This window comes from Dendrobates tinctorius, unplaced genomic scaffold, assembly GCF_039654945.1.
Source record: "Dendrobates tinctorius isolate UK_male_01 unplaced genomic scaffold, ASM3965494v1 ptg000009l, whole genome shotgun sequence".
Classification (NCBI taxonomy): domain Eukaryota; kingdom Metazoa; phylum Chordata; class Amphibia; order Anura; family Dendrobatidae; genus Dendrobates; species Dendrobates tinctorius.
In genome coordinates, this window is record NW_027361677.1 from 6,348,322 (window position 1) to 6,375,866 (window position 27,545).

The 27,545-nt window shown below is 44.7% G+C and overlaps 1 protein-coding gene across 4 annotated transcripts in view; it reads left to right on the forward strand.

The window, feature by feature from the left end:
- Positions 1 to 27,545, forward strand: part of CMIP (c-Maf inducing protein) — a 139,146-nt gene that overhangs the window by 41,363 nt on the left and 70,238 nt on the right. For all 4 annotated transcript variants that reach the window (XM_073582518.1, XM_073582523.1, XM_073582525.1 and 1 more), the window contains exons 2-3: positions 21,694 to 21,819; positions 27,486 to 27,536. In XM_073582518.1, the coding sequence (XP_073438619.1) occupies positions 21,694 to 21,819; positions 27,486 to 27,536 (177 nt within the window). The remainder of the gene's footprint in view (positions 1 to 21,693; positions 21,820 to 27,485; positions 27,537 to 27,545) is intronic.

The following is a 27,545-nucleotide window of genomic DNA, read 5'->3' on the forward strand; positions in this document are numbered from 1 at the left end:
GATCCCGAGCGCTGCCGGAGACAAATATTAATCCAGACAGCAAGTATGAAAACTTCCAATTTATTGCAACGCGTTTTGCAGTAGAACCGTCTCCACTCTCAGTAGGTTCTACTTTTGAAATGCGTTGCAATAAATTTAAAGGTTTTTTTATACTTTGTCAGCGGCAACGCCCATGAACTCCTCTCTCCTTTACTTCTTATGTCCATTTGGTGTGAGTACAGTGGCCGGAGAAGCAACCACTATTGGATCGTACATCACTCTTCATGTAGTTGTGCCGCGCACAATCTGATCAGGTGAGTGACCAACGAACCCTCCGACTCGCCTTCACCTGTTGCCCACGGTGTTATACAGGGAGTACCTTTTTGTTTTTTAACTTTCTACAATTGTGGTATATTATAGTGATTGGAGCGGATTTTGGAGGAACCCGTGATGAGCAGGTAATGTATCACTCCGCAGGATCCTCCATTCTCTGACGTTAGCGCCCCTAACCCGGGAGGAGGTCACCGAACAGCCACAGTCACACCCTGCCCGATCACGTTAAATATTTTACTTGTTATTTTTATTTTTGCATATTTCGCAGGCCGGCCAAGAATCACATGATAAGTTGGGATGATTTTCACTCCCCGGTTAAAATAATACCCGACACTCCATAAAGCATCCCTTTATATCTCGCTACATATTTGCCTTTGTTAGTTTGCTCGACCTCTTGTTAAGTGATCACATGGCATATTCTGCCATTCCTAACCAGTCATGCCATCACCGTGAGTTACTAGCCTCAAAATAGTCTGCATTTTGTGCACGGTCTGGGATTTTGGCTGAGGAGGGACAGTATAGAGATTTGATGTGAATATGACTAGCATCATAGTGCAAACCCCAATATTAGAAATTGGGGTGTGCTTTTTTTATATAGAAATATTTCTTATACTTTTTTCTTCTCTGTTCCCATTGGTTTATAGTAGTTTTCTGTTACTTGTGACTCTCCAATAGTCTCAAAGCAAAAACTCCGGCTGACAACGCAACGGGTTAAACCCAACTTTTAAAACTACGCCGCTCAAGGTCCATCTGGTTTAGGGCTCGTTCACACTTCCGATTTTCACGTTTGTGGTTTTTATGGATCGCACTCGTACCTGTGATAATCCATGGGGTTGTGCACATGTCCAATTTTGGACCAAGTGGTCGGCGGAAAATGTAGGGGACATGTCTGATTTTGGGCCGAGTGGCCGACATAAAATATAGGGGACATGTCTGATTTTGGGCCGAGTGGCCGACATAAAATATAGGGGACATGTCTGATTTTGGGCCGAGTGGCCGACATAAAATATAGGGGACATGTCTGATTTTGGGCCGAGTGGTCGTCGACATAAAATATAGGGGACATGTTTGATTTTAATCTGAAGGGCGGTAGAAAATATAGGAGACATGTCTGATTTTGTTATGAGGGTCGGCGAAATATACAGGAGACATGTTTGATTTTGTTCCGAGGGTTGGTGGAAAATGTAGGGGACATGTCTGATTTTAGGCCGAGTAGTCGACATAAAATATAAGGGACGTGTTTGATTTTGATCTGAAGGTCGGTGGAAAATATAGGTGACGTCTGATTTTTTTTTTTTTTTTTTTGGTCGGATCAAAATCGGTAATGCAAGTTAATGGGTCCATGAAAAAAATTGGATCACACTTGGATTACATCCAAGTGGGGATTTTCACTGATGGTCAGAATGGAGAAGGGGGAAAAATTTTGGTTTTTTATTTCTCCACATATGCGAAAAATGGATGACAATTGGACCACACTCTGATCAAAGTTATTGATCCGTTTTTGAGTTGTTTGCCGCTGTTTTGTATTGTGCAGCGCTGCTACTTGGGCACTGTTTGGCGGCATTATTTTACAACTGTATTCCGTTTCTATTTATTTTAGAGAACCGTTTTGGATGTTTCACTCAGAATTTTGGCAACAGATGACAAAGCAGTTTATTAAGCCTATTACCAAACACATAAACCTCTTATTTGCCCAGGTTAAGAGGACAGGGGATTATATGAAATTCCAAGGAAAGAAGGTTTTACTGAAGCGTGAAAGTTCCTAATTGGACGGCAAACGGTGACTGGGGCGCGGCATGTCAGGAATATAAATCATGTGAACTTTCTGATCTGGGAGCATTAGTTCTTATGTAGTATGTAGTCACCGTTTTGGAATTTACTATTTTTTTGCATCCTTTGTATAGATATTTTTAGGACTTTTATTCCTTGTATATCCATTGTCTTACCCCTATGGGGTTGTGTATTCCGCAGTTGTCATTAAAGACTAGTGATGAGCGAGCGTGCTGGGGTAAGATGTTATCTGAGCATGCTCAGGTGCTAACTGCGTGACTTCTGTGTGCTCGAAAAATCTGAATGACAGCCCGGGTATATTCTCTTCATTTACTGTAAACTTTTTAATCTAGTGATAGGGAGAGAAGTTGTAGGGAGTTTAATGTCCCCTGCAGCTTTCCTCGCATATTACATGATGTATCCGAGAAATGCGAGTAGTAGGAAGATCTTGTCTGTGCAAGTTTGAATGGGTCGATCAAGTTAAGCCGTAGTAAGATTAGGAATTCCCGAACAGAGGCTAATTCCAAAACTGTGCCTCATTCAGACATCACATTTTCACAAACATGTTTGTCACCCATTTTAGCCTATCGAGCTCTTCACAGGTTTATGTCTTTTGTGCACCAAGAGTTCAAAATGCACCCGTTCTAAAACAGACCACACTTAACACGCCATCCATGGTCATCCTAGTGCTTTTTCACAGACCGTGGAGATCTGCCCACCTATCTGGTGCCACATTTCTCCTGGGAAATTAATCATTGGCATTTTTGAAATCCATCTAGTCTACAAATATCCGATATGTTTGGGCACCGGAGAAGAGGAGTTTTGTTTGTAAGAGTCGAGACTTTTTGCTTTTCTTTTGTATCGCTGGATACTTTATAATTTCTAAACAGTGTTATTTTCGGCAGCCTTTTCTTTCTCCTCTTGGATTGCCGCCGGTGTGTTAGGACCTCGTTTACCGATGAATGATGGCCAGCGCTGCTTACAGGGCACAATGCCCTGCAGGGATAGGGCAAGGGACCTCGCGATCTTGAGTTTGGCAAGGTTTCTTAAGTAGTAAGGAGGGCAGGTTGCCAGTAGACTTGACTCTCTTGCGCTTTCAAACAGCTGTGTTTAATGCAGGCAGGATGTCAAGGCTGACGCCATGGTCTGGATCAGTCTCCCGGACTTTTGCGAGGGGGTCGATCTAGGAATCCATTCCCAGACATTAACATTGGGCCGCAGGGTTTACCTTGTGATAACTTTTGTTTGTGTTACGTTAAAATCTGAAACTCTTGGGTCCAAGTAATTACACTTGTGCCCTTATTTATTTTTTTTTATACTGTGCCTTTGTTCATCCTGATCTTCCTGGTTCTTGTAAAAAAAAAAAAAATGTCCAAAGCTATCGGTAGCATTGTGACAAAAAAGGGCAAAGCTTTGGGGGGCGATAAATAATGTTGTACGGTTAAACGCATTTATCTTTGATCATCCTGATCGCCCTGGTTCATGAATAAAATGGCAGCAGCACTGTAAAGACTGACACAGGAGAGAGGCAGGTGATGAAATGTGGCTGTAACAGTAACGTAGATGTTGTTATAGTCACTTTTAGGTCTATCAAAATGTTTGTTTTTTTTTGTTCTCTGCTCCCAGGGGCTTTGTGATGGCTGCTATTACATGCATGTTGTCACCCGCCATCTATTATCCACATAGGAGATGAGCTACATAAAAGCTGCTATACACAATAGATTTATATTTCCATCTTACTTTTGGGAAATGCCTTTTAATTGTGAACACGATTTCCTACTGGAAATTATGAGCCTATGATGAGTCAGCCATGCCGCCTTTAGCTACTCCGGCAAGTTTCTGGTTGTGTCCAATGTCGTATTCAGCCCTGCATCATCTTCATGAGTCGTTGAGGGTGAAGGTGGGATCCATAAAATTGCTTCTAGTGAAAAATGTACATGGGTCCTGTATGACAGAACTTAAAGGCTATATGAAGCCGGTCCATTACCAAAGGATCCTGAAAGGCTCTGTGCCAGTGAGCAAGAGAACAAGGGGCTAAAGAGATTGTCATGGGGGACATTTTAAAAAATGTTTTAAAAAAGAGAAGACGTGATGGTTGCCCACACTGATCCGCTGCAGATCCCGTCTATGCCCATAACATGCAGTGAAAATGCCGCTATGTCAATCACTGGCTCAGAGGGTCATTGCCATCTGGTGAATTAGTTGTAAAGTTGAACAAAAAGCTTCACACTGCCGTAGTCCGGCATCCAATTCAGTCCACCATGGCAGCTGGACCAGATGTTGGCAATCCTGTACCGAAAATCCTGGGCGCCTCCGCCGCTTACTATGCCCCTGCAACACCTTGTCATCCTGGGGACCTAGGAAGCGGCACAAGATCTACAGTGTAGAGGTGAACGCTACCTTGGTCCAGCGGCCATGTAGGTCCAAACTGGACGCCACACCAAGGTAGTCCGACTTTTTTTACTGACTGGGCATTTCCAGTGTGTCGAAACCTGTCTAGCAAATGGAGATCATTGGGGAGCAACAGAACAAGATCACTGTAGGATCGATTTTCTCCTTTTTGTGTTTTTTTCATTCCATAAAAAAACTGATCGTCTGGTCAATCCCAATCTCTCACGAAAAGCCTGAGGTATATGGTTTGGAGATGATTTTGTGGTGTGAACAAGCATCTTTTTCTAGAAGAGTCCATTAAAAAGAATTGACCACTCCCATGGACGCCCCTTGCCCCGATGCTGCATTTCATTGGTACGGCCATACCAGCCTGCTAAAGCCGAATTATACGGTCCAGGCTTTACTACTTAGAAATTTTAAGGGTGCCGCCTCTGTGTACAGGGGAAAAAAAAACTCTTGTAGTCCATCTGTGCACTTATAGGGTTAAAAGGGAAAAAAGGGAACCAACAAAATGAGAAACATATTGCATTAGATAAGAGGGCTGAGCAAATATCCAAGTGGACTTTGAGGTCCTGTTTGTGAATAATTTGCCTGTCTCTCGGTATCTGCGCCCTGATAATGGCGGTATTGTATGTTCGCTCCTCGGAGATGCTCTGACCCAGATGTTTAGTTACCATATTTTGACCATTGACAAAGGATCCTCCGTTGCTCGGGTCTTGGTGTTTTGGCTTCTATGGTGACCTCAAGTTGGCAGTGCGCATCACTGTTGTAGCCAATCGTTTAGGTTGGCTGTACTGAACTATACTACACGAGCCACCAATTTCAGAGATTGGCCACAGCGGTGATGCGCACTGTCAACAATTACAGCCAAAACATCGAGAACTGAGCAGCATCGGACAGCCGGCGCTTGTCCTAGGGAGGGTGGAGAATAGCTTTGTTTGGTATTTTTGAACTTTTGGGATCCCGCTCTCCTGCAAACCATGCACGATTATTGTGAGCGAGCATTCCTGGGAAAGTTTGGTTCCCGACAACCATGCCTTGTAAACCCGTTGCCGATGGCCCTTCAAACCATGAAAACTCTTGTTCGTCGCGCAAAGTTATCTTTTAGCTTGTTCAAAGATCATTGTTCCCTGCAGCACATCATCCTATTCAGGTTTAGCACTATTATATCTCTCTTGATCCCCAATTAAAGAGCTGTGTGCTTAAAGGGGTTGTCCCAAGTACTCTTGGCAATTTTCAAAGCTACCATAGAAATGAAAAGAGCCGCCTCACCATTTCTGACCATGCAGATTGGGGGCCATCCTTGAGATGGATATGGGTCTCTGTGATAGGACCCACATTTGATTTCTACATCCCTGATGAGATCACCTCTTTGAGACCACTCTTCGTCTCACACTCCGAGTATGAGCTTCTAAGTCCAAACCGTGGGTCTCCTGACCCAAGCTGATGAGCCATATCTGATTACTTTGGGTTAGGAAACCTTCAGCCATCCAGACATTGCTGTTCGTACTCAAATTGCAAAAGTCAAATGTGTGAAACTGGCTATGTTTTCCTTGTCAGACGGTCGTATAAATCGGACCAAAATTGGACCACAATGCTAGGACTGGTCGGCAGTTCTACCTACCCGAGCGTGACCGCTTCATTTATTTCTATGCAACTGTGATGCTCGGGTCAGGAGAGCTGCCGACCATTCCGCGCCTTATGATCCAACCTCAGTCTGATTTATACGGCAGTCTGACTGAGCCCTGAAGGTGGCTGATGAGTATGCCACCAATACAACCACAACAACCGCTGCATCACGCCAAGAGCAAACATCACAAAAAGCTGTTGCATCATGCCATGAGCCGCCATCCCAGCAAAGCACGGCATCATGCTATGATCCGCCATCCCAACAAGCCACTGCATCATGCCATGAACCGCCATCCCAACAAGCCACTGCATCGTGCCATGAACCGCCATCCCAACAAGCCGCTGCATCATGCCATGAGCCGCCATCCCAACAAACCGCGACATCATTAAATGATCCGCCATCCCAACAAGCCGTTGCATCATGCCAAGAGCCGCCATCCCAATAAGCCGCTGCATCATGCCATGAGCCGCCATCCCAACAAGCCGCTGCATCATGCCATGAGCCACCATCCCAACAAGCCGCTGCATCATGCCATGATTCGCCATCCCATCAAGCCGCTGCATCATGCCATGAGCCGCCATCCCAACAATCCGCTGCATCATGCCATGAGCCGCCATCCCAACAAGCCGCTGCATCATGCACTGAGCCACCATCCCAACAAGTCGCTGCATCATGCCATGAGCCGCCATCCCAACAAGCCGCTGCATCATGCCATGAGCCACCATCCCAACAAGCCGCTGCATCATGCCATGAGTCGCCATCCCAACAAGCCGCTGCATCATGCCATGAGCCGCCATCCCAACAAGCCGCTGCATCATGCCATGAGCCGCCATCCCAACAATCCGCTGCATCATGCCATGAGCCGCCATCCCAACAATCCGCTGCATCATGCCATGAGCCGCCATCCCAACAATCCGCTGCATCATGCCATGAGCCGCCATCCCAACAATCCGCTGCATCATGCCATGAGCCGCCATCCCAACAATCCGCTGCATCATGCCATGAGCCGCCATCCCAACAAGCCGCTGCATCATGCCATGAGCCGCCATCCCAACAAGCCGCTGCATCATGCCATGAGCCGCCATCCCAACAATCCGCTGCATCATGCCATGAGCCGCCATCCCAACAATCCGCTGCATCATGCCATGAGCCGCCATCCCAACAATCCGCTGCATCATGCCATGAGCCGCCATCCCAACAAGCCGCTGCATCATGCCATGAGCCGCCATCCCAACAAGCCGCTGCATCATGCCATGAGCCGCCATCCCAACAATCCGCTGCATCATGCCATGAGCCGCCATCCCAACAATCCGCTGCATCATGCCATGAGCCGCCATCCCAACAATCCGCTGCATCATGCCATGAGCCGCCATCCCAACAATCCGCTGCATCATGCCATGAGCCGCCATCCCAACAAGCCGCTGCATCATGCCATGAGCCGCCATCCCAACAATCCGCTGCATCATGCCATGAGCCGCCATCCCAACAAGCCGCTGCATCATGCCATGAGCCGCCATCCCAACAATCCGCTGCATCATGCCATGAGCCGCCATCCCAACAAGCCGCTGCATCATGCCATGAGCCGCCATCCCAACAATCCGCTGCATCATGCCATGAGCCGCCATCCCAACAATCCGCTGCATCATGCCATGAGCCGCCATCCCAACAATCCGCTGCATCATGCCATGAGCCGCCATCCCAACAAGCCGCTGCATCATGCCATGAGCCGCCATCCCAACAATCCGCTGCATCATGCCATGAGCCGCCATCCCAACAATCCGCTGCATCATGCCATGAGCCGCCATCCCAACAAGCCGCTGCATCATGCCATGAGCCGCCATCCCAACAATCCGCTGCATCATGCCATGAGCGGCCATCCCAACAAGCCGCTGCATCATGCCATGAGCCGCCATCCCAACAAGCCGCTGCATCATGCCATGAGCCGCCATCCCAACAATCCGCTGCATCATGCCATGAGCCGCCATCCCAACAAGCCGCTGCATCATGCCATGAGCCACCATCCCAACAATCCGCTGCATCATGCCATGAGCCGCCATCCCAACAATCCGCTGCATCATGCCATGAGCCGCCATCCCAACAAGCCGCTGCATCATGCCATGAGCCGCCATCCCAACAAGCCGCTGCATCATGCCATGAGCCGCCATCCCAACAAGCCGCTGCATCATGCCATGAGCCGCCATCCCAACAATCCGCTGCATCATGCCATGAGCCGCCATCCCAACAAGCCGCTGCATCATGCCATGAGCCGCCATCCCAACAATCCGCTGCATCATGCCATGAGCCGCCATCCCAACAATCCGCTGCATCATGCCATGAGCCGCCATCCCAACAATCCGCTGCATCATGCCATGAGCCGCCATCCCAACAAGCCGCTGCATCATGCCATGAGCCGCCATCCCAACAATCCGCTGCATCATGCCATGAGCCGCCATCCCAACAATCCGCTGCATCATGCCATGAGCCGCCATCCCAACAATCCGCTGCATCATGCCATGAGCCGCCATCCCAACAAGCCGCTGCATCATGCCATGAGCCGCCATCCCAACAAGCCGCTGCATCATGCCATGAGCCGCCATCCCAACAATCCGCTGCATCATGCCATGAGCCGCCATCCCAACAAGCCGCTGCATCATGCCATGAGCCGCCATCCCAACAATCCGCTGCATCATGCCATGAGCGGCCATCCCAACAAGCCGCTGCATCATGCCATGAGCCGCCATCCCAACAAGCCGCTGCATCATGCCATGAGCCGCCATCCCAACAATCCGCTGCATCATGCCATGAGCCGCCATCCCAACAAGCCGCTGCATCATGCCATGAGCCACCATCCCAACAATCCGCTGCATCATGCCATGAGCCGCCATCCCAACAATCCGCTGCATCATGCCATGAGCCGCCATCCCAACAAGCCGCTGCATCATGCCATGAGCCACCATCCCAACAAGCCGCTGCATCATGCCATGAGCCACCATCCCAACAATCCGCTGCATCATGCCATGAGCCGCCATCCCAACAATCCGCTGCATCATGCCATGAGCCGCCATCCCAACAAGCCGCTGCATCATGCCATGAGCCGCCATCCCAACAATCCGCTGCATCATGCCATGAGCGGCCATCCCAACAAGCCGCTGCATCATGCCATGAGCCGCCATCCCAACAAGCCGCTGCATCATGCCATGAGCCGCCATCCCAACAATCCGCTGCATCATGCCATGAGCCGCCATCCCAACAAGCCGCTGCATCATGCCATGAGCCGCCATCCCAACAATCCGCTGCATCATGCCATGAGCCGCCATCCCAACAAGCCGCTGCATCATGCCATGAGCCGCCATCCCAACAAGCCGCTGCATCATGCCATGAGCCACCATCCCAACAAGCCGCTGCATCATGCCATGAGCCGCCATCCCAACAAGCCGCTGCATCATGCCATGAGCCGCCATCCCAACAAGCCGCTGCATCATGCCATGAGCCGCCATCCCTTTTTATTTCTTTCCATCTATGCTTTTTGAGACTCCAGTAAAGCTGGGCACACGGCTTCTTCATCGGTACGCTTAGTGGCTCTTTACTCCTGCACGTCACGTGAAGTCTCGGCGGTTGGAAATCTTCTGCGCTCAACGACAGTTTCTGCTTTTTTCTTCTATGTTATTTCTCTTAAAGCTGTTTTCTCGCTGGTAATTATTGAGGGGGAGGCTAGCGGCTGCATGATTTCTCTTCCTGTACAAAACAGTATCGGTACAAGCTGTTAAATGCCGCAGTCAGCTGCCACTGAGCGATCGCCATGTATGTACACGGGGTGGAGTATGCTGCGCTTAACCCTACACACGCCGACGCTGGACAACAATGCATCGCGTCAGGGATGAATCATAAGACAATCTCTCTCTCTTTATGAATCTGCTATATTATTCAATGTGTCACCCTTGGAAAGTCGCAAATTGAATACAAAACAGGCCGATGGCCTGCAGGTCTGGGAATAACTAATGAAATTAAAGGGGTTGTCTTGGCATATGATATGGAAAGGTCAATGTTTACATACGGCCACCAATTTGATACAGTATAGGTCATCAATATATGCCTGGACAACCCCTTTAAGGAGGCATTGCAGAATTTAACATATCTCCTTTTATCCAGCATTACCCCACCTCACCTGTCCATTGTTTGTTTGTTTTTTCATGATCGTATAGCTCATCTCCATTTATATAGCGCTGACCTGCAATACCACACATAACCTGTGGAATGGTGTGGCGCTGTGTTTTTGGAAGAAACTGGCTGTTTTTAAAGAGGTATTGCCTTCAAATGGTCTAAGTGATATGACTTGTCGTAAAAATGTTGTGGTTTTTGGCTGCTGGGACCGTTATGGTCATAAGTATGGGCCAGTTTTAGTCACGGCTGAAAATCACTTCAATAAAGAATGAGCTGCAGTACAAAAGGAGTTGTCGGATCCTTGAATGATGAGTAACTTATATGTAGATGTTGTAGCCACTGTAAACCACGGCACCAAAGTCCAAGAGCATCCTTGGCCCCTCAGATTAACCTTTTTTTTACACAGTCAATGAAATGATGTCTATGTTCTACTAGTTCGAAACTATAAGGGAAATCCTTGATGATCACCGGCGATCAATGGGGAATCTCAGCCGTAAGTAGTGGATTTCCCCACAGTGCCACAGCAGGATAAATTAAGTATTACACACTTCTCATAGAAATACATGAATGTGTTTGGTCATCCCACAGAAAAGATGTTCATTGGGGCCGATCTGGGTTGACCGGGAAACCCTTATATTGTCTCAGAACATCCTAACATAGTATTAGAAACTAGACAATCCCAATTAATTCTTGATGTTCCTCTACGTAGCATGATGTGTGGGACAATTTGTTTTCAGCCTACATAGTAAAGAGTGAAGCAGCGCAATAAATACCTGAGAAACTGATGAGAATGAAGCAGCTTATCGGAAAATAATCAGATTATCAGTGTTGCGTCTTTTGTGTTTGGCACCAGTTACATGTTAACATCTTCACCTAAAGAAAGGAAAGTTCTGAAGGATTTCCCCAGAGCAGTAAATGTTACACAGTGATGCTGTTCTTCCAAGATCATGGAATTATCCGACTTGTCTACGTCATAGGATCCTTCCTCAGCAATTAGGGAGGATACTGTGCGGAGAAACATTGCTCTGATGATACTTACCAGCTCTTGAAGGCCATGTGGAGGAGTCATTCTACTCTGTTCCGAAGTCTTAACCCTCTGTGGGAACGATCCTTTGGTTACAAAATAAATATAGTGCTCATGCCACGACCACAAAAATGATACCAAGGTTCCCGGATCCAAATACGCCTGACTTTATTCCATCCGTAGCCTATAAAGGACATTGAGGCATATTTGGACCTGGTGTCTTGGTAACTCTTTCTGTTGGATGGACTTTGTGGTTCATTTAGTAGAGAATTCTTCCAGCCGTTTACAACGGAAAAAAAATAAAATGTGGCTGCGGAAAATAGTCAATAGTTGGGTACATGTTTGCGAAGTAGGAGTGTTTTGTAATTCATTTTTATTATGTCGTCTGGAATTGATGGAGGTCGGAGTCAATGATGTTTCGGAATAATATAAAGGTTGTGAATAAGTTACAAAGAGTCATGGGCGTTGATTGGCATAACTCTCCTTGGGGACCTGAAGAGTAGATTGGGCAATACATGATGATGTAGAAGGACCTGTTTCTAAAGAAGGCCATACACATTACAGTTGACGGCTGAACGATGCCCTGGCCGATCCTTTGGCCAACAGCCGACTCTCCCATACACAAGACTGCTTGTTCGGCTGAGTGCTCCTGTGTTCCCAATGAGAAAGCCATTGACTAACTTGTTGGCCAGTGGCTTATCTCGAGGAGAACAAAGTGATTGGCATTCCAAAATTAGACATGTCTGATCGACATCTCCCCCAATCATCAGTTGGCCAACGCCACCAGTACGAAATTAGACATGTCCAATCGACATCTCCCCCAATCATCAGTTGGCCAATGCCACCATTACGAAATTAGACTTGTCCGATCGACATCTCCCCCAATCATCAGTTGGCCAATGCCACCATTACGAAATTAGACTTGTCCGATCGACATCTCCCCCAATCATCAGTTGGCCAACGCCACCATACACAAGGAGTGTCGGCCAAACCCATAGATATTGGCTGATTCATCCAACACTAGTCTAATATGTATGGGGGGGGTCTTTGGTCTCTGGTGCCAACCATTTGGGTCATTTCTTGCTCTAGTCATACGATTGTCTTGAATCAGATCGGAAACTTATGTTAATATCTCGTTAACATGGCTAATATCTAGAGTAGATGGGCTCGAAATACTGAAGCTAAACAGGTGGTAATCCTATCCATGGCTAAAACTGTCAGGTTCTTGTATAAACGGGCAACTCGGAAATGTTAAACTTATTAAAAATTATCTCCATTGTCGATGACTCTTTTGGACATTGCTGCAGCGAGGCCGAGCATCTACAGTGTTTACAGGCTCTTTTCAATAAAGCTTGTAAGCTCTGATGTAGCTTTAGTGTTGGTGTCCTTCTCCGATACAGCTGCAGCATCGGAGAGCGCACCGTTCGTACCAGCGGCTCAACCATACCTCTGGTCCAATCTGCCAATCTTGAGGAGTGCACCACCTCTAGCAACCAGGAAGCCGTGAGGCAGAGGTGACAAGTAAGAACAACCCTTTAAGGCTTCTTTTCATAGACTAATTAGCATTCCTAATCATTGGCCCTTGTCAACATGCCATCAGTCCTTCAACGGCCAATAGGGGTTTGCATGTTCGTTGGCTGATCTGATGTAGATGTTGTCGACAGCTCCTCCAATTAATAATCATTTGCTGTCATAAAATTTGCATTGGGCTTTTAAAGGATTGTTTTAAATTCAATGATCAGGAGCACAGCACTCCCCAGCTTCTTTCCCTTCCTTTCGGCAGGGAGCAATGTGCTCCTGATGATTGACTGACCCCAACTGTGTGCCCATGGATGCTGCAAACAGAAGTAGCTTTACCTCTGCAGCACTGGAGGAGTGCAGGTGCACTGACGCTACCCGGATCCAGCGGTCTGGCCAATTTTGGAGCAGTATTTACAAGCTCTATAGCAAAGAGCTTGTAAGCACTTTTTCAGACCGTAAAGGATTTTTATTAAGATGCTTTCACACTATGCAATTTTACTTATTTAAGAAGATGACATCACTTAAAATCGAATTCTTATCGGCCACAACATAGGCAGAAATCTACACATGTAAACCCAGCGTTGTCTTCTCTCGTGCTGCAGTTTTGACATTTTTCTATACTACACCTTTTCACGCATTCAAATTTATTTAAGTAGTGGACCATAAAAATGTTCTCTTGTCCGAGGTCTCGTTCCAGATGCAAACACTTTAGCTGCATCTCTTGCCGAAGTTCTCTTGGGGCTTGGCTTGGTGAGTGGCCAAGGCTGGAGTTTGCAAAGTTCGGGAGGAGACTTGGGGGGCACAGAGCGTGCACCTTCACTCCGTTCTCGTAGGCCAAGTTGATCTTACTTCTTCCTGTTCTGCCTTCTCACTTGTTTTCAATGTGGAACTGTTGAACAAAAGACGTGAAATAAAGGAAGTGGTGTGTTAATCTTTGCTGGGGTTGAGCCCATTGTTGATCCAGAGTTTGACATGGAGGAAGTGGGTATCCAAATTATTTTCAGTGTGGTAACTTTTCTGATAAAAGCATGTCTGTTTATTTGTGCTTTTATACAGCGGGCAAGACATTGCCAAGATATAGCAAGCAGACAGCGGGCTAAAAGCGATTGACGGGTGAGGCCCGCCATCCATATACTAATAATGGCTCCATGAATGCAGATCCAGTTAATCATACGATAATTATATGACACACAAAAAAAAAAGCAAAATCATATAATGACTGCACCTTGAGCAATAGGGAAAGTTCTTCACTCTGTTTAGGGCATAGAAAAACTCAAAATCATAGTAATCCATGGTAAAAAATAGAAATATGCACGGAAAATATATTTAGAGGCAATTTCAGGCATTAAAACTTAGGAGTATGTTCACACAGAGATTTTAGAGGCGTTTTTGGAACATAAACTGAGTGAAGACTCTCTAAACTCAGGATTTTATTTATTTATTTATTTTTAACTGCGGTCCTAAAACTGTTATCTAGCAGCTGGTTCTACCTGAGTGGTCACGGACCGCTCCTGCCGGCGATTCATCTGCACCACATTAACTGACTCTTCTTTCGATGGGGCCTGACTGCCAACGTTGTGCTGATTGGCAGGCAAGTCTCAGGGGTCCGGCTGTTAGTCAGCACAACGATTTGTCAGCAGAGCTGAGCGGAAGAGAAGCTGCCTCTCTGTCAATGTGATGCAGGCGTATGCTGCAGATTCGCCAGCAGGAGCTGTCTGTGACAAGTTGTGAGCCTTTAGATGAACTATCTTCCATCTAATATGTATGAGTGGGGGTTATACTCAGTGCGGGATCTGTGGGGGTGGAGCTTGACTCTGTGGAGGTGGGGAGTGACTCTGCAGGGGTGGAGCTGGATGGTGACACTGCGGGGGTGGATCAAGAATTAGGGATACTTTTCTTAGTTCTCGTTCATTTCTTTTGTCATGTTCCACCCCCTCTAGCCTGGAGAAGGTATAATGGCTCTGCATGAACTATTCCTTTAATTAGTTTTATATAAACTTGTGCATTGTCCGTATGTGAGAAAGGGAAATTTAAATAGTAAGCGTCACTACAGGCTGCGGCCGGTGTGAATGATTACATTCCCTGTACAGGAAGTTTATATATAGGTACATAAAGGACGACGATGATAATGATGATGATAAAAGTCTCTGTATCATTGTTAGTAGGGATGTGAGTCATGCTTCTTCACAAGTAGGACAGCATGAAGCAAGCAACACCTGAATCATTATTCTATGCAGACGGCGCAGGGATGAGTCGGTAGCATCCAATCACCTACCTCATATGACGTTTACATGGGTAACACCGAGCGGGAGAGAGATGCTCACTACTGGGAGTCCCTTCTTAAAGGGATTGTACCGCCATGAATACCCCTTTTGCTAAAGGTCGCTGACACTGCTATGAAATATAGGGTTCATTTTAGGAGAGGCCACCCTTGCCCATTAGCTCTGCACATGTCATTATTTACTTTTTGTGTGCTGTGCTATCAGTTTGTAAGTGGGTAGATAAATTGTTTTTTTTTATGCACTTTTTTTTTGCATGCGAGAAAATAACTTATGGTGAAATGTTGATGAAAATCAGTTTTTTTTTCTCCACCTACAACAAAAATCACTGAGCCCTTAAAGTGGGGTTTCCGTGCTACTATAGATACATTTGGTTCATCGTCACTTACTGGATGTAACAAACAGGAACCGATGATATTCTCAGTTCTGCTTCCAGGGACTTTATTACTGGGCATGATCCAGTAATGTCAAAAAGTTTTAGGCAGGCGTGGGGAAGAAAAAATGTGAATGAATGAAACCGAGATCTAAATCAAATCAGAATCTGGGGGTGTGGCTACATCGGCAGCAGACTCCACCCACGAGGAGCCAACGGAATCTGACTTTTTGTATCTCGCTTATGGCAGTTGCAGTAATTTGCCGGTGGCAATGTCGCCCCATTCAGTTTCAATTATGCTAAGCCCCCATGACCTGTGTCGCTTCCAAAGTCGCCCCTCTTCGAATTTGGGTGATACGGGGATTCTTGCTCTTTGCTGGATGGTTCACATCTAGTCTGAGAATTGTGCAGAGGGAGGAAGCTTGTGTGTGTGTTCCTAACCTCTGTACGTAAAAAGTGGTTTCTTGTGACTGCAGACGCTCGCTGAGAATACCGCAGAGGAGAGGGCTGAGGGCGGTGGAACATATTTGTTTAATTTGCCTGTCACTTCTTATGCTGTACAGTATGGCGGCCGGACCTGGACTCGTTTGTGTTTCATTTGTTTGCGATGTGATGTGTGAGAAATGATGCGGTCGCTTATATTTTGCATTCAGCGGGGTCATAGATTTGCAAAATATAAATTTGTGTATCATTTTTGGAGCAATTTCCTCTCCGTCACTTTAAAGGGGTTGCCAGGGATTAGTGTAGCTGAGAAGGTCCCCTGCCCAATTTCAGTATTTTTAGTATCACGCAGCTTCCAAATAGAGCCGCTTCATTATGGGGAATGTATGCGGTAATATTAATTGCTTAAATAGTAACTTCTTAAAGGGACAGTTTCATTGAGAATGCTCTGGCTGGCTATAAATAGGGGAATATAAACCACATTAAATGGAATCTGTCAGCAAATGTTGCTATGTAATCTGACAGCAGTATGTGTGCTGTAGGTATAGAGACCCTGGTTCCAGCGATATGTCACTTAGTTTACAGGATGCAGCAGTTGTGATAGAATCAATTTTTGTGATAGAATCAGTTTTTTACTGCCGCAGATCTCACAGTGCTGAGTATAACTCTGCCCTCACCACTGATTGGCTGCTTTCTGTGTGTATTAATAGCTGCCAATCAGTGTTGGGGGAGTGGTCAGACTAGCAGGCACAAGACACCTAGTCCTGCAGTGATAATCTCCTGCTTATAAAACACTGATTGTACCGAAACAGCAAAACTCGGCTTGGTAAAGTGACACATCTCTGGAAGGTTTGATTTAGTTGCGGATTTCATTGACTAGGGTTAACTCCACCATGAAAACGGCATAACACTTCAGCATTACACCCTATTTATTTCCGCGCGTCATTATCTCTGTGTATTATTTGATAAGAATTTGCGAAGAAAATGCTGTGGTTTATTCCGACATCGCCGCCGCCGCATCAATGGGCTCAGACGGAACATAGAATTCTATTTTGCTTACTAGATGGGACAGCGGGCAGAGCTATTTTCATACGGGATGTTAAGTTACAGGCAAATAATTTGGCTTTCGGCACTTTGGGCTCGTGTCTGGACCTCTGCTTTCCATAGGGTGGAATTTTGGGGAAATCAGGAGAAATATTAGAACGACCATTCGGTATGGAAATGTAATGTCTGGATCTTGTGTCCTGTCCTCACCTCCTGGTGCACCTGCTCCCTGACACTATTTTTCGGCATGACACAAGCCGTCGCTGAAGAAGACAACTAAGGAATTGCCCTGGTGCCTTGGATCCAAAGCTATTGACTGTCCTGCCGGGTGACACCTCATACAGGGCCCTGGGCAAAAGTTTAAAGTGGGGCCCTAAATGCTAACATAGTGCTACTACTATTATCATTGGGGGCCAAACAAGGATGTGGGTGCTTCGGGCAACTGCCCAGTCTGTTCTCCCGTAACGCTGGCCACCAAAATTCTGGATGACATTTTAGTAAATCTCATTCATACGCTGCGGCAAAGGACAAAACTGCAGAACACTCATGATTTAGCGGGGATTAGTCCTGTTTAGGCCTCATTCACACGTGGCGTAAACACTGCCTTGTTTTTTTTTTTCTGACTCTTATTTTATTCCCATGTTTTCTGCATCAAAATACGACAAGAACAATATTTTTTATGCATTTTTTTTTATACATTTTCACCATTATTTTGTTGTTGTTTTTTTTTTACTTTTAAGTACAGAAAAGCTTTTTTTTTTTTTCTTTTGCATTTTTCTGACATTAATTTTTTTTTCGGGCTCCCCATAAGGAGGAAAAAAAAACAGACAGTAATGGGCAGAAATTTTCATGACATCACATCCATTTTCCTTGGACAGTTAAATGTGCAATAAAACCGCAGACGGCGGGAATGCAGTACTTGCGCTACGTGGGAACATGGCCTTATAATCAAACGCAATGATTTTTTGCAGCATTTTTCCTGCCAATATAGAAAAATCTGCCACAAAAAAAAAAAATAATAAAATATATATATAATTACACCTAGGGTTTATACCAAATCACATGCAGAATAGACCAGGTGGTGGCCAGCTTTCCCATCATGATCTCAGGAGCCCCCACCATCACAGATACAATGTATCATGAGTAACACGAATCAGACGTCGGCTTCAGCTGTCGGTGTCAATTTCCTGTGCCACACATGAAAACCTCGTACGGTGCCCACACCGCGATGATGCAAGCACATGATCTCGGTTTATGTGGGTGTCAGCCTCGTAAGCAGGATGCAGCATCGCTGAGCCCTGACTCCTCGGCCCTGTGCAGTCAGCTGTGATTCATTTCAAATAATCTGCTTTCGGAGCGACAAGATGAAGAGTGTGAATTATTTTCACTGCGGAAGCGAGCGGCGTCATCTCGCATTAATGAAATTCACTTCGCTGGCAATTTATTTAATAACAAGATGAAGAAAAAAAACGACGTATGATTAAAGAGGACCTGTTGCCCTGGGCAGTTTTTGCTTTTGTTCGCACAATTCCCCTTATCAGTATGTTGTTTACTTTCTTTAAATCCACCGTACGGTTCCTGAGATATGAGCCTTTTCATTTTGTGCTGTTTTCTTCTTGGTCTTTACGAGGGGGCGTGGCTCGCTGGATCCTCTAGGGTGTGTCTTTAGGCTCCACCTATCTTATAACACAGTGAGACACGCCCCCTAGGAAAAGACCATAAAATTAGCACTAATTAAAAAGGTCCTTATCTCAGGAACCGTAGGGCGGATTTGTAAAAAGAAAAAAGCAAAATACTCAGGGAAGCAGTGGGAATAAAATAAGATCAAAAACTGGTCACTTTTGACTTCCTGACATGTCCTCTTTAAAGGGAATGTGATTATAGGAACCCCCCTTCTTACCTATTTCTTAACTACCAGCGTAAATAGCGCAGGTTGGCTATATGTGGTTTGAGAGAAGTTTTTTTCACCCCCTTAGAAACAGCACCACTTTTTTTCCTACAGGTTATGTCAGGTATTGAACTTTGGCCTACATCGGGTCTAATTGGAGCACACATTCCCTTTAAACCAGATACCAAAACACTAGTGTCTGGAGGGCAAAAATGTCAGCCTTTAAATATTTTTTTTTGCACGTGATGCAGTAGATAACCCATTTTGGTAGGGCAGCTATCACTGTAACTAGCCAAATATTGAGGGTCCGGCTGCTTGGGAAAGATGCAGCCTGCTTGCTATACAGTTTACCTACAGCACCTCTACAGGGGAAGTGTAGTACTGCATGTAGCCATTGAAATAAATGGCGCTGTATGTAATACATGGATAGACTGGGTCTAGAGTACTGACTTTCTATTCTTCCCCCCTCTCTCCATGATGTCCCTAGATCCTAAAGTAACATATGGAGAGGGGGTGTCTCATCTTGACTCCAAGACTAAATCCAGCCACAGATTTTACACAGTTGGTGGATCCCAATGGAAGCTGAAATTTCGGTGTCCAGTGTAGACGATAAGTATGAGGCTGGGTTCAGATGGCAATTTTTCACAGTCCGTATACAGACCGCAATGCCGTGACGGACCATGGGTCTCTGGATCCAAACTTGACAGACTCCTGTATCCCTATGAGGTTGTCAGATTTGGGTAGGAGACCCACGGCCGGTCCGGACACTTTGATCCTTACTCGGACTGTGTTTTGCAAATTTCTAAATTTGGCCTTACAAAGAAAAGCCGTTTCGAATGTAACAGCCACTTATCTAACTTAATTCCTAAGAAATATTCGGGGGGAAAAAAAAAAAGTTTTATCTCTGTTTGAAAAGTTTTTTTTCACCACCAATATGGCTGCCATTTCTGCCCTGAAAGATGTAGCCACTTATTTTACCATCTAAAGGAAAAAAAAAAAAACAGCAGAAGTACGGTAATTTTTTTTTTTTTGCCAAAATTTCCTTTGAGTGTATATGCAAATTGCTTCTTTAGAGAGAAAGAGGAGTTGAACTCTATAGCGCCACCTGTTGGTAGTAGCGATCCTACAAGTCACTATAGACCCTTTAACGAGCCTTGCAATATGACTTAGGATAAAAGTGTATAGTGTAGGAGTGTATAGGGTCCGGTGCCATTTTTGCCCATTTTTCCAATTTCCTTGCACGTTTTCTTTCTGAGCATATGTGTGAGATGTGTAACGTCCGGAGAAGAGGCCCTCGCTTGTCGCAAGAACGTTGTTTTGAGGTCACCAGGCAACGGAGCCAAGGAAAAAATGTATTACACAGACCCCCTTTCACACAAACATGTGCTTAGTAAATCATCGTAAACAGCCATACGTCCTCTGCTTGACTCCTGCGAGTTCCAGAGCCTAAGTCCGCGCCAAAGCCCCGGATTGTGCTGGGCGGCAGCATTTGCGTAAGGGCGGATTAAATTACCGTCTTGTAACTTAAGTACAGACGAGTTCTGGACTGGGCTGCTGTGTGCCGGGATCCGCTCCACACACACGGGGCAGCTGCCTTTGAAGATCCCTGCATAGCCCAAGTGCACTGTGAGTGGAGATACGCCGGCGACTTTCGTCTCTTCTGCGTACGAAACCTGTGGGAATCCAGAACCAAGGCCAGCAACTGCCGACAACTATGGTGGTTATCATCTTATAGATATGTACTGTCCCATTCCGGTCCGATTCAGAAATATTGTAAATTCTGATTACCTGCCGTCACCTCTAGGGGGAGCTTTTAGACCCGACTGTCTACATGGTTATTCAGGTCCCCTTGAGATGGATAGTGCTGGTAAAATCAAGCACTTTTGCAATTTACTGCTTATTAAAATTTTCAACCGTTCTTGAGATATTAACACTTTTTCTTTTGTCTGCCGCTTGTTGTCTAGGAGACCGGCTGCCACTGCTGCTGCTGGTGGTTGGTTTCCCAGGCAATGAGCTATAAACAAAAAGAAAAGTGTTAATATCTCAAGAACGGTTGAAAATTTTAACCCCTTAGTGACAGAGCCAAATTTTAAAAAATCTGACCCGTATCACTTTACGTGGTAATAACTCTGGAACGCTTTGACAAAATCCAGTGATTTTGAGATTGTTTTTTTTCGTGACACATTATACTTTATGATCATGGTAAATTTAGGTTCACACATTTTGTGTTTATAAAAAAACAGAAATTTGACAAAAATGTTAAAAAAAAATAGCAATTTTCAAACTTTGAATGATTATCCCTTTAATCCAGATAGTTCTACCATAAGAAAAACTTTAATAAATAACATTTCCCACATGTCTGCTCTACATCAGCACCATCAGAAAAATGTTATTTTATTTTGTTAGCATTTTAGGAGGTTGAAACATGTAGCTGTAATTTATCATTTTTTTTCATGGAAATTTACAAAATAATTTTTTTTTAGGGACCTCTCCAGGTTTGAAGTGACTTTGGGGGGGGCCTTCATATTGGAAAAAATCCCAAAAGTGACACCGTTTTAAAAACAGCACCCCCAATGAAAGGTCTCCATCAGGGCCACCAGCTATCACAGGTCCTAAAAAGCTTCTCGTTGTCTTTTCCTATTGGCATAATGGATCTTTTGGGTTCCCCCTAGGTTACAGTATCCCCTGCACCCACTTGCGCCATGCTTCCTCTTTGCGCCATCTTGTTAACAGTTCACCCGTAACGGGACATACTGGATCTTAGAGTGGATTAAATGTCTACAGGAGTCAACTGTGGTGTTTTCATGTCGCTCTGTTGTGACTTCAAAGGGATAATAGTTTCTGTTTTTCTCTTTCCAGCCTACAGGATACATGGAAAATAGCATGCCATACAGCGCCATTGAGGATGTCCAGCTGCTGTCCTGGGAGAACGCCCCAAAATACTGTTTACAACTAACGTTTCCGGGGGGGACTGTTCTGCTTCAGGTAGGTAAACTTTTTTTGGATTTTGACTTGACTACTCACCTTCAATCTCTGTGTAGATTTTGTGTTTAGCATTTTGTGCGGTTTAGGGCGAATCCTTTGTTCTAATCTCCTAATTTTTTGTTCTTTTCAGTGAGTTCAGAGATTCTGAGCAATTGTAGTCAGTGCAATAATAGCCAGGGAAATAATAAGAGTTACCGTAATAGAAAATTTTAACTTTTTTTTAATGGTGTATGCAAAGAAAAACTATGGGTATGCTGTAATAATGTGGGATTTCAATGCGGTGATTTTTAAGAAAAAAGTTGTATGCTGCGTAACAATCGATTAGTTACAAAAAATAAATGTGTGATGGAAAAAGGAACTAACTTTTATGCCATGACTAAGAACCGGACGTACTTCTAGGTTCGAAATTTGTGTGTTTTTCATATCTTTTTAATGGATCAATAAAGTTCTTTTTTTTTTAACATGGAAGTTTAGAGATTAAGCGTTGGAGAAGATTATCCTTTTTCGTCTTACCTGGTTTTCCTCCCTCTAACAAAGAAAAAACGTTAAAAGAATAGACACAAAAAAGCAATAAAAGTTATGGAATGTTTTAGTATTCCATTATTTTAGTCTGCATGTCATGTTCTATCCCCCCTCTACCCTTCCAGCTTGGTGGCGGTCCGGATCTTGAAAACGCTAAAATCCCCCAGCTTTGTATTGATCTGCAGTGCGCTGTTTGCACTCGCTCATGAAAGAGAGCAGTTTTTGGAGCAATTGGTCTGTGTCTCGGGAATCTGAGCTCTAGCTATTAAAATAAATAGTAAAGATAGTTATTCGCTTTATTTAGGGGATATTGGTTGTTACTGTAGCGGCTTCTTAATTGCTAGTGTTTTCCTGTTAGCAAATAACAGTCTCTTCTAAGGAAATAATACCCTGCAGATATCTCCAGAAAGTAAGGAGTTAACCTAATTTTCTGTCCAGAAGGTATTATTCATAGTTAATTTTCCCTGAGTAAATGTTTTGCGCAGACACGTGGGTCCTCTCACCCCCCTCCTTCTCCTCTTAATAATCAGCAGGTAACCAGATGGAAAAATAAACAGGGGAGAAGCCCTCGGAAAGCACAATGAGGAGACACGGGAGCTCGTTCGCCAGCGCGGCTACGGGTCATGGGAGATGCAGTCGTGTGCTGCAGGTGGACAGGGCCGGCTTCTGCTCCTCTCTGGCTTTACCCGTTTTCTTTGTATGTTAGGAATTCAGCTGTTTATCTTGTGAGGCGAAAAAAGCCAAAGCAAAACAATAAATGAAAATATGCAAATGTCAAAATAATAAGCATGCATAATGTAGTATAGATATATGCTAATCACCAGGGAGAAGCTGGAATCACATGGTTAAACTTTCAATAGCAGGTATGCAGCAAAGGGGTGACTTAAATAGCCATCACCTGCTGCCTGCAGCGTTCCCACCGCCCCAACGTACGTTTCGTGAATTCTTCATCAGGAGGCGTGTGAATATATATACACGGCATATAGCACAGAAGTGAGTACACCCTCTTGCATTTTTGTAAATATTTTATTATGTCTTTTCATGGGACACCACTGAAGATCTGACACTTTACTCTAATTAATGTACAGTAGTCAGTGTACAGCTTGTATAGCATTGTAAAATAACTCGACACACAGCCATTGATGTCTAAACCGCTGACAAGAAACGTGAGTACACCCCTAAGTGAAAATAGGCAAATCGTGCCCAAAGTGTCAATATTTTGCGTGGTTACAATTATTTTCAGGCACGGCCGTAACTCTCTTGGGCATAGAGCTTCGCGAGTTGCTACTGGAATCCTCTTCCACTCCTCCATGGTAACATCACTGAGATGGTAGATGTTGAGACTTTGAGCTCCTCCACTTCCGTTTGAGGACGCCCCACAGATCCTCAATAGGATTTAGGTCTGGAGACATGCTTGGCCAGTCCAGCACCCTCACCCTCAGATTTTTTGACTAAAGCTGAGATGACTGTGCTTGGTGGTGGCCCCAGCAGACAGAACCCAATGGTGTTTTATGATCAGTAGGCCATAATTCCTGATGGCGTCACCAAGTTGTATCCCGAGATTTAGCCTATATTTTTCTGTACTCTCTGCGTTTACAGATCCTTAATATTGGACTCGGGTGACAATGGGGTCCGGGAGATGCTGTGTGCCGCGCTCTTTCCACTAGTGTAAGACGCTGTCTGGTCCTGCAAACAAAACGTTCGCCCCTTCTATATTTAAGCTCGCGCCGTCCCTCGAAGTAACGAGATACTGAAAGTACACAAACGGGTCACCGGTCCGGAACGTTTTTTCTGTGCTATCTGTGTGTGCTTTGTTACAGTGAGATTCCCCTCGCTGCCTGTTTTTGGACGGAAGCCATTGTGCTTTGATGCAAGCAAATTCAGCATGAAGCGAGGATTTATGGGGGCCCCGCATTAACGCCTCGGTGACAGGCGCTCCAGAAATCCTCTGAATTGTCGACTTTTCCAAAGGAGCGATCGGGACCGAGCGGAATACTCCCGACAGTTCTGCTTCGTTCAGCAGAATTGACGCCTTCTGAGCAGCGCTTCTTCCAGCTGGTTAAAAATTACAATACTCCTTGGCCGCCCAGGTGATAAATCTTTCTGGGAGCATTAAAGCCTCCTAATTGCCTGCTATGTTGTTTAGTTTACACGTAAAGAGCCATTTGTACACGCGTTAATTTATCATGTGATCCCTGTAATGGCAGAACTGGCCTTGTACACTATTAATGGCTAGGGGGTGAGGTGTGCTCGGCGTATGATGGAGATGCGGCCTCGGCGGCTAGTGTCAGGGTGTCGTAGTTGAGATAATCTATGTATGACACGCACCGCATCATTATGGACAGACCACACTGCATCGGCTTTCAGTGTGGTTGCCTGATCAGGTTTTACCATGCTGACTAATTATAACGGGATGGGGCTCTAAAAAGAGGGGACAGAAAGCAACATGTATAGCTTTTTATAGGTGACTCTCCACTGACCATGATGTTGGGGGAAACCAGGATTGGACCATTTTGTTCTCAGAGATGACAAGCCACTGCTAGAACTCTCCCCTCCCCCCAACGCTAACACATTTGCATGTGTATGAAAGGGGTTGGGAGGAATGGCGATTATTGAAGATGTATTCAGGGAAGGTAATGACCTAAACAAGTGCCAGGATCCGGAGGTTCACTCGGCTCAGTTTTCCATCAGCCATACATATAGCGCACACTGTGTGTGTGTGTGTGTGTGTGTGTGTGTGTGTGTGTATATATATATATATATATATATATATATATATATATATATATATATATATATATATATGTATATGTATATGTATATATATATATATATAAACAACTTTTTCTGGAATGTAAATACAATATAATCAATAGTTGAATAAACATATTTGGTATTGCCACATATAACTGTTCGAGCTTAAAAATATCAAATTATTTATTCCCTACGGTAGATAACAAAACCAAATTTAAAAAAAAAAAAGTTTTCTGGTTAAACTTCTTTAAAAAAAATTGAATAGAAAGGGATCAGAAAATTGTACGGACCCCAAATTGGCAATGATGAAAATGACAGCTTGTACCCCTAGAAATAATCCCTCATGCAGCTTTATCAACCAAAATATTAAAAATTGATAGTCAAGAAGGAAAAAAAAAATCAGTATCAAAGAGAGGCCCACTGAGACTCAAGTCGCAAGAGGGTCCTCCTAAATCTGGAGCCTGAGATTGCTGTATGGGCTGGTGTCTAGGTCTAGTATGACATGTAGAGTAGTCACTTTAGAGATAATCACTAGATTTTTGCCACCTAATCTGAGCGCAGCATGATGTAGGAGCAGAGACCCCCCGATTCCAGCGATGTGTCACTTACCAGGCTGCCTGGTGTAATTGTGATAAAATCACATCTTATTAATCGCAGATTATCACTAAAGGACTAGTAAACCTGCTGCCATGTAGTCCAGTCCCGCCTCCAACATGGGCAGCTTTCTGTGTACCAATCAGTGATTGGGGCGGGGCTATACGGAGCTCAGCAGCAGCAGATAAAACAGTGATTTTTATCAAAACTGAAGCAAGCAGCCCAGTAAGTGATACATCCTTGGAATCGGGGTCTCTGCCCCTACATCATGCTGCTTTCAGATTACAAACCTGGGGACAGATTTCCTTTCAGGGCCGGACTCTTACCTTGAGGTATAAAAAAAGGTAAAACAAACTCGCTCTTGGCAAACCGTCAGGTTTACTTCTCAGTTGAACGCCGGGTCTATAATGTGAACCTGTGATCGAATTCTGTTCCCTCATCAATTGTTGTCACTGAAAAAAAAAAAAATAAGGCCGTATTGTTCATTTTTCAATAAGAGACTTTGCTGCCCTGATTAAATGTGTACCCAGCGCGGAGCAAATATTGACATGCACTGCAGGAAGCAGATACTAAAGAGCCATTGTTATTTGTGCGCCACACCAATTCTGCCTGGCGGCCACTAATGTGTCCATGGCAGGAAGAGGAGATATTTACCTGACGGGTGATTCCAGGAAATACATATGAACTGATTGTGATTATGGGGGTGGGCCGCGTTCACAGCTATTGAAAGGAGGTTCTAGCCTGCAACAGATGATATCAGCGGATTTGTGTCTGGTTATTCTAGAAAATCTAGTCTTGTTCAATAATTAGAAGAAATGGCTGCTTTCTTCTTACAAGTGGATAGGTTGTGTCAGGTTATTGCAGCACTTCCCTATTGAATTGCCTGAGGTGCAGTACCATACATAACCAGGTGTGGCGCTGTGGTTTTTTTCCTTTTTGTAATAGAAGGCAGTCAAATTATTTTAATTTTTTTTGCCTTTGTATCAATTTGCTGAAAACCTGACTAATCAAGGAGAAACCAGTAAATATAAGCATTTTACCTAAAAGGACTCTGGCAGTAGGATCTACCCTCTAAGACATTTATATGGGCATGTAGGTCATAAGAAGCCGAACAAAATGATACCTTGATATCTTTGATCTGATGTCTTATTCCAGAGAAATCCACATTTTTCTTAATATGTATATTAGCTCTTAAGATCTATGGGCAGACATAGATCTTCCCGAGAATCTGCCTCCAGAGATTATTTTAAAGGAAAAGGGAGACATGTAGATGAGGAGAGCAGACTGTCTGTCATTACATGTCTCTCATTGGTAAGGTCTCCTTTCTTTTACAATAAGCTCTGGAAGATCTATGTCCCACCCATAGATCTTAATAGCTCATTTACATATTTAAAAAAATGTGGATTTCTCTGGAATGACATCAGATCACAGATATCAAGGTATCATTTTGTTTAGCTATCTATGACCTACATGCCCATGTAGACGGCTTGGGAGGGTACTCATTAACTACTTTGTCTCAAATGAATTCTCCCTATACCCATGCAACCATTATTTTTAGTGTCTCCGCACATCTAAAATTCAAAATGAAGCAGGTTTGAAAATGGTCCTAAGTTTCCTACTGTCTAGTGTTTAACAGCGATGCAGAACCCTTGTGTTTCCATGGTAACAGACTACAAACATATTTTGCGTAGTCGGACGCCATTCCGTCAGACCCTTAGGGATTAGGAATACATGCAGGGTTTTTTTTTTTAATATTGCCTAATTTTGTATTTACCGCCTTGTTCTTCCTTTTCCAGGCTGCAAACAGCTATCTGAGAGACCAGTGGTTCCATTCTCTGCAATGGAAGGTGAGTAGT